At 38.5% G+C, this 14,208-nt stretch overlaps 1 protein-coding gene across 3 annotated transcripts in view; it reads right to left on the reverse strand.

The window, feature by feature from the left end:
• Positions 1-14,208, reverse strand: part of ADAMTSL1 (ADAMTS like 1) — a 1,125,264-nt gene that overhangs the window by 366,661 nt on the left and 744,395 nt on the right. For all 3 annotated transcript variants that reach the window (XM_027549171.1, XM_027549170.1, XM_027549172.1), the window contains one exon: positions 2,150-2,386. In XM_027549171.1, coding sequence (XP_027404972.1) covers positions 2,150-2,386 — 237 coding nt within the window. The remainder of the gene's footprint in view (positions 1-2,149; positions 2,387-14,208) is intronic.

The following is a 14,208-nucleotide window of genomic DNA, read 5'->3' on the forward strand; positions in this document are numbered from 1 at the left end:
GTAGCTGGGGATATTCTGCTACTTGCTAGCATCTAGATGCAATCTGAACTTTACCATCTCCTTTACCCTACTATTGCCTCTAACAAGACAAGTAAAGGAAGAAAATAATAATAACTGATTACAATTTCCATGTATAAGTCACCATTCTTTTCAGATATTCTGTAATTTACATTTGCCCCCAAATCTAACAAGTCACACTTTTAAGAATCGAAGTTGGGGAGGCATATTTACTGTTGCTTCATTTGCCAACATACATGAAGCCAGTTGGCAGGATTAATCTGGAAAGCAAGAGGCCCTACTGAATTTCTATGCAACAAAAACAAATGAAACCTAATTTGCCAGCCTATCTTGTTTATTTTGCTTCATTCATCAGTGTAATATAGTACGTACAACTTTGGACTAGATATCAAGGGACCTGAAATTTCTGCCATGACCAACCATAAAACTTGCAGAAAGTCACACAAACTTTCTGGTCCCTCATTTTTCCTCACTGACAAAATGGAAAACTGTCTTGGTTTGTTCAAACAGTATACATACAAAAGAAACTATTATTATTATTATTAGTTGCCATTCCCAACAACACAATCCCTTTTCTGTATCTATTTGGTTTACAATTCTATCATTCCCAAAGCTTTTGCATCTTTCATAATTCCATCTCAACAGAAACTGAGAGTCTTAGAGCAAGAAACTAACACCAAATATCACAAATGATATTCAAATATACCGCTTTTTAGGTTGTTGATTAGATCACCTCTTGGGCTTTTCCCAGCTTTAAAGCAGTAAGATTCTATATTCAAATTCATATCTGAAATTCACATGAAACCTTCAGATAGGTAAATATCACTCCATTTTGTTACCTAAGAAGTGCTTGGACTTGCCACAATTTTCCTGCTTTATGATTCCAGGCCTCATGAAGGCTTAATATGTCTGTGTCCCTCTCACATACACAGAACCCTGTAGGGCATCTCATATTTTTTGTTGTCATTTGCACTATAGTTACTCCTTTTACGTCTAAATAGAGTTAGGTTTTAAAGAAACGTGAGTTTGAAACAACAAATTACTGAAACACATTTTAAGTTTATTCTTATACTGCTAATTGTGATATCTGAAATTCTGAAGACATAAAAATTTCAAACAGTGTTTTCATGGGAGAGGCAAAGATTCTCAAAATGTCTACTTTGTGAAATATAACATTATATGGTGAAGCATAGCACAGAGGACAGTGTAGCAACTGCTTGTTCCTGAAACTTGGCTTGTCATCCTAATCCAAAGCATAGACTTTGAAATCAAGACAGCAAACATATTAACTCTCCCTCATCTTACTAACTCCCCACTAAAGTCTTTGGAGTTTAGTCGCTAAGTCATGTCCGACTTTTTGCGGCCCCATGGACTGTAGTCTGCCAGGCTCCTCTGTCCATGGGATTCTCCAGGCAAGAATACTGGAGTGGGTTGCCATTTCCTTCTCCAGGGGATCTTCCCAACCCAGAGACTGATTCTGTGTCTCCTGCATTTTTTACTGCTGAGCCTCCAGATAAGCGCCTCCCCCACCTCCTCCACTAAAGTAGACATTGATAAATTTACACCAAAAATCAAACCTTTTTGCTGTCTCCATTTAAAAGATTTTTCTGGCTGAAATTTCGACCTGAAAGTTGGTACCGGCATGCCTTTTCCTACAGTTGTCTAAATTTTCAATAAAATTGTAGTCCTGATAAAGAAACAACAACTTCTCCTACAGTATACTTGGAGATTTTAGAAGAAATCTTACCTAAGAAACTCTGAAAGTTGATGCCTCCAAATACAGATACACATACACGCACATGCGTGCGTGTACGCACACACACACCGTTATTTCAGGAACAACCAAAGTAGAGGTAACTTCAAAATCTAGTACAAAAGTGATACAAAATATTGAAGAAATTTTATTCTTCTATATTCAAGTGAGACATCAGGAAAGAAAAACTCTAGCTCACTTTTCCTTAACATAAAATAAAGCTCTTAAAGTTTTAACTGATGTTGAACCTCAATTTTCCAATGGGTCATCATTTATCAACTCTAGAAAAAGTAACACTTATTCAGATAGCAGGACTACACAAAAGCTGTTGACATAAATCCCTCCAGAAAAATAGAATGCAAAGAAGCTGGCACTTACTTGGCACAAACCACTGATGCACATGTCCAAAGATTCTGTGTAGCAACGAGTCCCATCTAAGACTTTAGGTGCAAGTTCAACAACCAGGGCTGTTCCTTTGGCCTGACACTTGAGAGAACATGGGTTGTCAGGGTCATTAGACACAGGAAGCCATTCATAAAACTGGCCATGGTATTTGACATCATTATGAGCTGAGCACTGCTGTGCTCGGAAATCACCTGCTTCTGGCGGACAGTCCTGGAGAAGAAAAAGAAGGGTGGGAGAAGCATAGGTTAAAAGAAAAGCCTCAAACAGAAACCTAGAGCAGCAGAATGCTCCAAGTCATAGGAAACAAAGTAAATGTTCTGTCACTACAGATGGATCCTCTCATACCATCTGAAAGGTCATATGCTTATTTGGCTCTCAAAATGTAGAAATTTGAGAAAGTCATCAGCTTGAAGTATATTTTCAGATAGAAGTAAAATGGGAAAGAAACCAGCTTGAAATAGATCTGATGGATACTAGCCCACCAGGCTCCATTGTCCAGGGGATTTTCCAGGCAAGAATACTGAAGTGGGCTGTCATTTCCTACTCCTGGGGATCTTCCTGACCCAGGGATCAAAGCTGTGTCTTCTGCATTGCAGATAGATACTTTACCAGAGCCAACACCTGATTACTTCGTTATCCTTTTTAAGAGTTCTCTTTAACAAGGTTTTTTCCTCTGAAAATCTATTTACATGTAAATAAGCATTGGGAGAATTGCATTATGTTATTTTACAAAATGAACACTATCTCTTTTCTCAAATTTCAGTGTTACTGCAAGCATGCTAAGTTACTTCTGCTGCTGCTGCTAAGTCGCTTCAGTCGTCTCCGACTCTGTGCGACCCCATGGACTACAGCCTACCAGGCTCCTCCATCCATGGGATTTTCCAGACAAGAGTACTGGAGTGGGGTGCCATTGCCTTCTTCAAAGTTGCTTCAGTTGTGTCTAAATCTTTCCTACCGTATGAGCTATAGCCAGCCCACTGGGCTCCTCCGTCCATGGGATTCTCAGGCAAGAACACTGGAGTGGGTTGCCATGCCCTCCTCCAGGGGATGTTCCCAATCCAGGGATCGAACCCACGTCTCTTACATCTCCTGTGTTGGCAAGTGGGTTCTTTACCACTAGTGCTCATTACTACTAAGCAGCATATAAGGCTCTAATATTTCAGAAGGCATAACTTCTTTCTAGGCCAAACTGGGTGTAAACAACTAAAGACTTATTTCAGATGATATTAAATTAGCTCAAAATACAATATAAATTCTGAAAGGCATTTCATTGTTAGTATCATATACATTTTGAGAGTGAATAAGATATAGAATTAAAGAAAAAGGATAATTTTTATTGTATTTTACAGATACATAGGTACTCAATAAGGCTTAAGTGATTCTGGATATTGTATGAAAAAAAGTTAATGGTCATTAAACAAGTCAATATGTGTGTGTCGCACTTTGTTGTGATAGGTAATCAGTTGTGAGAAATAAAACAAAATCCACAATCTGCAATCCTACGCTATAAGTCACAAAACAACAGATTGTATGATGTAGCACAAGTTCTCTAAACTTACATGTTTTAATACCAGCTCCTTTCAGACCCATGTATTCCAAGATAAGAGCATAAACTAATTTAATATTTATTATTCATGAACTCATGTTCCAAAGACAATATCGCAACTTGCCCAGTTTACAAATCCTACCATTCTCCAAATAGACTTCATTAATTAGCTTCCATCCTGAAACAACCCTGTGACTAACTATGACCCCCAAACTCTGCACATCTTCTTCCCTAAACTACCCACTTGAGAAATTACAGACTGTCAAGGTGCTCTTCCCCCTTGTTTAGCAAGTTTAATAAAATCAGCTTTATAAAATTAACATATTTCCCAGGTGGCTGCTGCATGGGTGGCTTCCATGGTTGAACTGAGAGTGTAACTGATAATTTTTAAGTAAAGCATTTTCAGTTGCATAATACCTGTCACTCTAAGAATCACTTAATTACTCAGCAGTATAGAAGAAATGTGGTCTGTGGATGGACTAACACCTAAAAAAGATGTTCTTTTCATTATAGGGGACTGGAATGCAAAAGTAGGAAGTCAAGAAACACCTGGAGTAATAGGCAAATTTGACCTTGGAGTACAGAATGAAGCAGGGCAAAGGCTAAGAGTTTTGCCAAGAGAACGCACTGGAAATAACAAACACCCTCTTCCAACAACACAAGAGAAAACTCTACACATGGACATCACCAGATGGTCAACACTGAAATGAGATTGATTATAGTCTTTGCAGCCAAAGTTGGAGAAGCTCTATACAGTCAGCAAAAACAAGACCAGGAGCAGACTGTGGCTCAGATCATGAACAACTTTTGCCAAATTCAAACTTAAATTGAAGAAAGTGGGGAAAACCACTAGGCCATCCAGGTATGACCTAAATCAAATCCCTTACAATTATACAGTGGAAGTGAGAAATAGATTTAAGGGACTAGATCTGATAGAGTGACTGATGAACTATGGACGGAGGTTTGTGACACTGTACAGGAGACAGGGATCAAGACTATCCCCAAGAAAAAGAAATGCAAAAAAGCAAAATGGCTGTCTGGGGAGGCCTTCCAAATAGCTGTGAAAAGAAGAGAAGCAAAAATCAAAGGAGAGAAGGAAAGATATGCCCATTTGAAAATGCAGAGTTCCAAAGAATAGCAAGGAGAGATATAAGAAAGCCTTCCTTGGTGATCAGTGCAAAGAAATAGAGCAAAACAATAAAATGGGAAAGACTAGAGATCTCTTCAAAAAAATTAGAGATACCAAGGGAACATTTCATGCAAAGATGGGCTTGATAAAGGACAGAAATGGTATGGACCTAACAGAAGCAGAAGATATTAAGAAGAGGTGGCAAGAATACACAGAAGAACTGGACAAAAAAGATCTTCATGACCTAGATAATCATGATGGTGTGATAACTCACCTAGAGCCAGACATCCTAGAATGTGAAGTCAAGTGGGACTTAGGAAGCAACACTACGAACAAAGCTAGTGGAAGTGATGGAATTCCAGTTGGCTATTTCAAATCCCGGAAGATGACGCTGTGAAAGTGCTGCACTCGATATGGCAGCAAATTTGGAAAACTCAGCAGTGGCCACAGGACTGGAAAAGGTCAGTTTTCATTCCAATCCCAAAGAAAGGGAATGCCAAAGAATGCTCAAACTACTGCACAATTGCACTCATCTCACACGCTAGCAAAGTAACACTCAAAATTCTCCAAGCCAGGCTTTAGCAATACGTGAACCGTGAACTTCCAGATGTTCAAGCTGGATTTAGAAAAGGCAGAGGAACCAGAGATCAAACTGCCAATATCCGCTGGATCATAGAAAAAATAAGAGAGTTCCAGAAAAACATCTATTTCTGCTTTATTGACTATGCCAAAGCCTTTGACTATGTGGATCACAATAAACTGTGGAAAATTCTGAAAGAGATGGGAATACCAGACCACCTGACCTGCCTCTTGAGAAACCTGTATGTGGGTCAGGAAGCAACAGTTAGAACTGGACACAGGACAACAGACTGGTTCCAAATTGGGAAAGGAGTATGTCAAGGCTGTATATCATCACCCTGCTTATTTAACTGATATGCAGAGTACATCATGAGAAACGCTGGGCTGGATGAAGCACAAGCTGGAATCAAGATTGCCAGGAGAAATATCAATAACCTCAGATATGCAGATGACACCATCCTTATGGCAGAAAGTGAAGAGAAACTCAAAAGCCTCTTGATGAAAGTGAAATAGGAGAGTGAAAAGTTGGCTTAAAGCTCAACATACAGAAAACTAAGATCATGGCATCTGGTCCCATCACTTCATGGTAAATAGATGGGGAAATAGTGGAAACAGTGGCAGACTATTTTTTGGGGGCTCCAAAATCACTGCAGATGGTGACTGCAGCCATGAAATTAAAAGATGCATACTCCTTGGAAGGAAAGTTATGACCAACCTAGACAACATATTAAGAAGCAGAGACATTATTTTGCCAACAAAGGTCTGTCTAGTCAATGCTATGGTTTTTCCAGTAGTCATCTATGAATGTGAGACTTGGACTATAAAGAAAGCTGAGCACCTAAGAATTGATGCCTTTGAATTGTGGTGTAGGAGAAGACTCTTGAGAGTCCCTTGGACTGCAAAGAGATCCAACCAGTCCATCCTAAAGGAGATCAGTCCTGAGTGTTCACTGGAAGGACTATGTTAAAGCTAACACGCCAATACTTTAGCCACCTGATGAAAAGAGCTGACTTTTGAAAAGACCCTCATGCTGGGAAAGATTGAGGGCAGGAGGAGAAGGGGATGACAGAGGATTAGATGGTTGCATGGCATCACTGACTCAATGGATATGAATTTGAGTAAACTCTTGGAGTTGATGATGGACAGGGAGGCCTGGTGTGTTGTGGTCCATGGGGTTGCAGAGTCGGACACGACTGAGTGACTCAACTGGACTGAATAGAAGAAATACTGATAAAGTGGAACGTCAAGCAAGCTGTTTAGAGTGGTCCCCAACCCCATTATAACTGCTCTTACTTTCTTTTAATAAATGAATGTGAATCAGCTATAAGAGGATTTCAGATTCAGATTCTATCACCTCTGCATTAAGTTATAAGGGTAATATATAGTTAAGAGACCTCTTAATATGAAACTGAGATAATTTTCTGCATTTATCCAATTTTAAGAAAAGAATGTCAATTACATTTTAAAATTGCAGTTACATCACCTTAGTACAGACATAAAACTATAGTCTTATGAATCCCTCTTGCTCAACAAAATGTCTTGAGTGTTCCCATCTTTACTAAAATAAATAAGTGTGAAAGTCAGTCAAAGGTAAAATTTTAAAAAGTGAAGTTAAACTATTAAGACTTCTAGGTTTTCTTTTCTGTGACAAAAAGTAGACATATTTAAACATATCACAGAAAATCAACAAGCGGACAGATGTTCGTGTTCTCAATTCACCTATATCTACTAGCTCCAAGAACACCTGCTACAGGTTTTATAAACTTTCACAACTAGAGAAATATCTCTGAGAATAATAATATTTGTGAACACCTCTACTCACTTTCATCACTACAGTCTTTCCTCCTGCCCCTACTTCTGTGGGGTGGGAAAATATATTTTGCTAAATTGCGAATGCACTTAAAACCTGGAGTTCAGAATTGGAAACTGAACTTGAACCTTTTTAACGTTTGAGTTTATTTGTACTTGGCAAAATGCAACTTCCTGTTTTAAGAAAAAGGACTTAAGAGGATTTATAAAACAGGTTCAGAAAGCTTCTTGGACATCAAATAGCTCTTACAAAATAACATTTTGATGATTTAAGTGTAAATGAATCAGAAACATATGAATCAAATTTCCCTTGAAATACACATGTTTAAAAATTAAGGGAAGAAAGATTTGGCAAAAGCTTCTTTTGTTGAACCCAAAACATCTCAAGCATAGTTCAAGACATTCACTGAACCCCTGAAGCATCTGGAATCACCCAGCTGCAGGAGTGGAAACTCAAGCAAAGTCATCATGGTTTCTTGTCCCATAGTATCATAATAATAATTACAACAAAAGAACTCTGACTTGTATAGAGATTCATCATGTACATCATTTTTAGTTCTGAATTATAGTTTGATCCATGAAACCACTATAATTTCCGATCCTCCTAAAAGTCAGATTTAGAAACTGATGCCCTAACTGCTTTGACATCCTATCCTGGGCATTATCTTTGAAATATCCCACGGGTAGTAATGATGAAGACAAAATTGCTGAAGTCTAGTAGCTATTTGAACTAAATATATCCCTCACCAAGAACCTGGCAAAAAGCATGGTGTGGGAAGGATGCTCTGGACTAAAGATCCCCAGCTTTCAACTAAAGACACCATCCAGTAGAATAGAGTGGGAGAACGCAGAAGAACACATTTTTTGGCCTTTCCAACTAACTATAATGCCTGAATATTGACAACTGTGTCAGGCTACTGAGCTAGAACTTCCTCACCCTGTAAGAAAAATATTTTATTTAACATAGTCGGATGATCCCATGAATTACTGCATTTAGCCACTTAATGTATTTTTCACTCCAAGTTTTAAGCACTCAATTCTAACCACGTCAGAGTTTTTTTTTTTTTTTTTCTTTAAAAGCACAAAAATACAAACTGACCTTTAATGTGCTTCCATTATAATTCATAAAGTCCATGGAGTTCTGCCATATATAAATTCAATTCAAAACATTTTCTGGTTAATCAACTAGCCAGTGGGGAAGATAAGATGGATCCCAGATGTCCCCTGATGATGACAGGTGGATCACATTACACTGTGGGACAAGAGAGGGTAAGGCTTCCCAGAGTTGATTCACTGGGCGAAATGTGGATGATTACACAGCAGCAGCTAAGGTGGCAACATCAGAAAGGCCTTTAAAATGGTTTTGAAAAAAATATACAGACTACAGATTTAGGGTCAGGAAAAACATGACTTTTTATTTTTTCTCTTTTTAAAGATGACATTTACCTTCCTGAGGGATGGCCTTCTGTTTTGCCTCTATCCTTAAATATTCAGTGGTTGGCCTTTTCTGCTAATGTTGCTGTTTAATTTAAAGTATTACATGAGTGGCATGATATAAATGCCATATTCTGATTCCATGGTATTATATATAAGTGAAAGAAAGTGTTAGTTGCTCAGTCGTGTCCGACTCTTTGCGACCCTGTGGAGTGTAGCCGGTCAGGCTCTTCTGTCCATGGGTTTCTCCAGGCAAGGATACTGGAGTGGGTTGCCATTCTCTTCTCCAGGGGATCTTTAAGGCCCAGGGATTGAACCCGGATCTCTTGCATTCAGGCAGATTCTTTACCATCTGAGCCACCAGGGAAGCTTGTTATTCATAAAGTCAATATTTATACCTGAAAGTATCAAGAAAATCCTGGAAATTATATTGCAGGTGACTACATGGACTTAATAACTGAAGAAATCGATCCTTCTCACTGCAATCCCCTACCTTGAAATATTCCTCAGAATATTGGATCTTCCCTCCATCCTGCCCTAATCACTTACCCTCCAGAAAAGATACTGTGCAAGAAAACTATCATTGCTTAATAAGGCATCTCTCCTATCCTCTGGACTTCTGTCATAGCTCAGTGGGTAAAGAATCTGCCTGCAATGCAGGAGACCTGGGTTCGATTCCTGGATTGGGAAGATCCTCTGGAGAAGGAAATGGCAACCCACTCCAGTATCCTTGCCTGGAGAATCCCATGGACAGAGAGGCCTGGCAGGCTACAGTCCATGGGATCGCAAGAGTCGGACACAACTTAGCGACTAAACCACCACCACCACGCTATCCTCTAGAAATTTGGGATTGCTACTCTATGAAGAAAATGTATATAGAAATTCATCAACTACTTGATGACTTTAGAAAAACTTTAGTAGTTCTGAGTTTTACCCTGAAAACATTAGGAAAATTCAATGTACAGATGGTAAAATGGGAAAAAAATTACTGTAAAAGATTCCTCTACATGAAATAGATGGAAGCTCAGAAAAATATACCCGCTAAAGTTCTCAAATCTCTTAGCACCCTTAAGCAGACACCTTTCCTTAAAAATATACTTGGATGTATTACTTGGCTTTCTGTCTCTTTTACTTGAAGTTAAGCTAAAACTACTAAACAGTAATTATCCACTGATGCTATCCAATCTAATATGATATTTTGTGCTCAGAAACATAATTAATGTTTCAGTTTCTATTTCCAACTCAGACTCCCCTCTCCTGTATATATGAGTTTCCAATGCCAGACTCATATATACAACTGCTTCCTCACCACCTGCATGTCTAAGACATCACAAACTCATGTCCAAAGCCAAATCCCAGATTCCCCTCGCCCCCCATCCTCAAACCTATTTCCTCTTCAGCCTTTACTATACCAGTCAGTGTCGACTCCATCCTTTTCAGGCCCCATATCTTAAAGCAGTGGTTCTTACATTTGAGTGTACATTAGAATCATTTGGAAGGCTTGATCAAAATACCAGATTAGTGACTTCCCTGGTAGCTCAGTGGTTGGGACTCTATGCTTCCCACTTCAGGGAAATGCAATCCCTGGTCTGGGAACTAGGATCTCACATGCCACGTGGTAAAGCCAAAAATAAATAAATAAATAAATAGATGACTGCTGCTACTGCTACTGCTAAGTCACTTCGGTCGTGTCCAACTCTGTGTGACCCCATAGATGGAGTGGGTTGCCATTTCCTTCTCCAATGCATGAAAGTGAAAAGTGAAAGTGAAGTCGCTCAGTCGTGTCCGACTCTTCGCGACCCCATGGACTGCGGCCTACCAGGCTCCTCCGCCCATGGGATTTTCCAGGCAAGAGTACTGGAGTGGGGTGCCAATGCCTTCTCTGAAATAGATGATAAGTAAATTTTAAAAACTCAGATTATTAGAGCTCCACCCTCCAGAATTTCTGAGTCAATAGATTTGGAGGGGAGGAGGGGGTAAAAGAATTTATGTTTGTTTTTTTTTTTTTCATTTTTTATTTTTGTTTTTTTTTTTTCATTTTTTATTTTTATTTTTTTAAATTTTATTTTATTTTTAAAATTTACAATATTGTATTAGTTTTGCCAAATATCGAAATTAATTCATCACAGGTATACATGTGTTCCCCATCCTGAACCCTCCTCCCTCCTCCCTCCCCATACCATCCCCCTGGGTTGTCCCAGTGCACCAGCCCCAAGCATCCAGTATCGTGCATCGAACCTGGACTGGCAACTCGTTTCATACATGATATTATACATGTTTCAATGCCATTCTCCCAAATCTTCCCACCCTCTCCCTCTCCAACAGAGTCCATAAGACTGTTCTATACATCAGTGTCTCTTTTGCTGTCTCGTACACAGGGTTATTGTTACCATCTTTCTAAATTCCATATATATGCGTTAGTACACTGGTTCTCCAGTGATGCTGATATTTTGTTGATTTAGTAACCACACTTTGAGAACCACTGCCTTGGAACAATCCTTGACTCCCACATGTAATCTGTCAGGAAAGGCTGGTTCTATCCACAGAAGTATACAAAAGCTGACCACAATCTCAGCCAAGCCACCATCATGTCTTTCTAGCATTATTAAATAGTCTCCTCACTGATCTTCCGTCTACCACTGTTGCTCTCCAAGAGACTGCTGTCAGAGCAGCCAGAATGATCTTATTAAAGCAGAAAGCAGATTGTGTCACATCTCTGCTATGATACCGTAATGGCCTTCACTCAGATTAAAAGCCAAAACCCTCATCACAGACAGAGGTAAGGGTCTGGCCCCATCATCTCATATTGTCTTCCTTTTTCCCTAGGCTCCAGCCACACTGGATTCCCATTACACCTTGAACGCTCCAAGAATACACTTATTACACAACACATTCGCTGTTGCCTGGAATTTTCTTTGCTCAGATTCCAAGTGTCTAATTAACCTCAACCTCTATCAAGTCTTTGCTCAAATATCACCTTCTCAGTGAGACCTACCCTGACTTTTCTAAGCAAAATTGCAATTCCCACTACTTTTTATCCTCTCAACTTTTCTTTTTTCCCCCATCACACTTAATGACCTTCAAGTACATCGCATAATTTATTTATTATGCTTACTTATTTTTTATTTTGGTCTCTTCCTTTCCACTAAAGTATGAGCTCCAGGAGGATGAAGACCCTTGACTATATGACTTTCTTGCTGTTATGTACCAGTACTCAAATACTTTTTAGAATGAATGACTAACACATTGATTAAACGAAACACATGTCTTTCATCGTAGAAAATCCTATTCTGTTTTCTTAAAATCTTGCAGGAAATCTAAATCTTGATAGCTTCCTAGTCAGGGAATCTTACAAAACCTTGTTGAATAATCTGTTTTTTTCTTCTTTAAAATACAGATCTATAAAAATACTTTTCATTTCAGACAGTAGGAAAAGTGAGTAGGAATTCTTGCTTATTTTCTGAATAGGCAGACGGATATTTCCTTCTCCATGTAAACAAATTTAACAAGGCAATATTAAGAAACATGAAATGTGGTGAAATAATTTCTTATTCCATAAATAGCTGGACATTTATAAATTTTATATAGCACTCAGTGTTACAGGCATGCACTATAGAGCAGTAATGTTAAGATATCAAACTTTATCCCCCCATTTTGGCCACCTGCTTATTATACTCACATCAACATCATCATCAAAAGTATTTATTTGTTCAAGACTGCTAGCTGCTATGAAAAATGAAATTAAACAGACATAGTCCCTGCCCTGTCTAGACAGTCTGTATGCAGACAATTCTATTATATTTCAAGCGCATAATATTTAAATATCAAACACATCACTATGAGTGCAAAGAACAGAAAATGGGGTCGATTTTGGAGGGTGGTGCCACAGTAGGAAAAGGCCACTCTTGGCTCATTCTTCTTCCTATTTGAAAATACCAAGAGACATCCTTGGGATACTATGTTTTCATGTATACATGACGCATTTAAGAGTCCTTTGGTTTGTTCTCTTTTTTCCTGGTATAAAAGATTTACAGATTTTCTTTATTTTCCTGCCAAACCATCAGTGCTTCTGGAAAAGAACATATAGGAAAACAGTGCCTATGAAAATTAATCATTATCCATTTTAACACCATACTATGGATCAGGTTCGGACCCAATAATATCTTTACAGATTTGTGATTCTATAAACTAATACGGAACTCTTGAGCTTATTCAAGCTTTGGGTCTGACCTACTCTGGGCCCACTTAAGTGAATGCTGGTTACAGGTATATTAAACAGTTCTAAACTACTCCAAATGTGTTTATCCTGGTCCAGACATAAGGGAGTCAAAATGTATGACATAATAAATCATTAACCCCACCCTACTTACTCGATTAGAGCTTATTATCTGAAAACAAATGCTCTGCTTGGCTAGTTTTTAATGTCTCTAGGCATTTGAGAGCTGAACTAAGTAAAAACATTTCAAACATTTCATTTTAAAAGTTCAGATTTTTTTCCCCCATGGGTAGCTTTTATTGTGCATTTTTCCTTTTCCCCTCTTTTGAGCAATACAGACTTTTGGAATCCAGTTTCCTAGAGGTATTTGTAGGACTGGTTTTTGTTTGTCATATTAGACTCTTAAATTCTCTCAGTTTTGAAAACATTCATTCCTTGAGGGCTTTTATTATTTTTAGTCCCTTTCTCTGAAATAGCTCCAATTTATTACTATCTTTTCTTAAATCAGCTTTTCTAACTTTTCACTATTTTTTGTCTAAAATAAATACTCTCCTCTCTCCCCAAATTAACATATTTAAAGTGATAATCAGTAATCATTCTTGGAACATGGCATACAATTTCATTTTAAAGGCCTACAAGTCTACAAGTGTTTTCTTGTTTGTTTTCAGAGTGTATTTACCAAAATATTTGTGGTGGAGAGTAGGGTTAGAGGAAAAACTCCTATAAAGGAAACATTTTAGCATGTAAATACTTAAGCTGTTACAACTACTGGGGCCTGTTGTACACAAGTTCATTATGTTTCTATTTATAAGTGGAAACCAGTCAATCCTAAAGGAAGTCAGTCCTGAATATTCACTGGAAGGACTGAAGCTGAAGCTCCAACACTCTGGCCACCTGATGCAAAAAAAGTGACTCATTGGAAAAGACCCTGATACTGGAAAAGATCGAAGGCAGGAGGAGAGGGGACGACCGAGGATGAGATGGTTGGATGGCATCGACGACTCGATGGACATGAGTTTGAGAAACTTGATGATGGACAGGGAAACCTGGTGTGGTGCAGTCCTTGGGGTTGCAAAGAGTCGGACATGACTGAGCGACTGAATTGACCTGAACTGAAAGGTAATAAAGCTTGATGCATGACCAAAGAGCAAATACGAAGGCAGAAGACTGAAGTTGTCTTGAAGTTTATGCCAGTTGCTTAAAGAAAACTGGAAAAAGATTCCATCCAGAGCAATTCAAAGATAAATAAAGGTATACCCTACTAATCCAAAGTTTGCTTTATGTCATTTTGCTTTTATAAAAGACGGTACACATGTTGT

This window comes from Bos indicus x Bos taurus, chromosome 8, assembly GCF_003369695.1.
Source record: "Bos indicus x Bos taurus breed Angus x Brahman F1 hybrid chromosome 8, Bos_hybrid_MaternalHap_v2.0, whole genome shotgun sequence".
NCBI classification, from domain to species: Eukaryota; Metazoa; Chordata; class Mammalia; order Artiodactyla; family Bovidae; genus Bos; species Bos indicus x Bos taurus.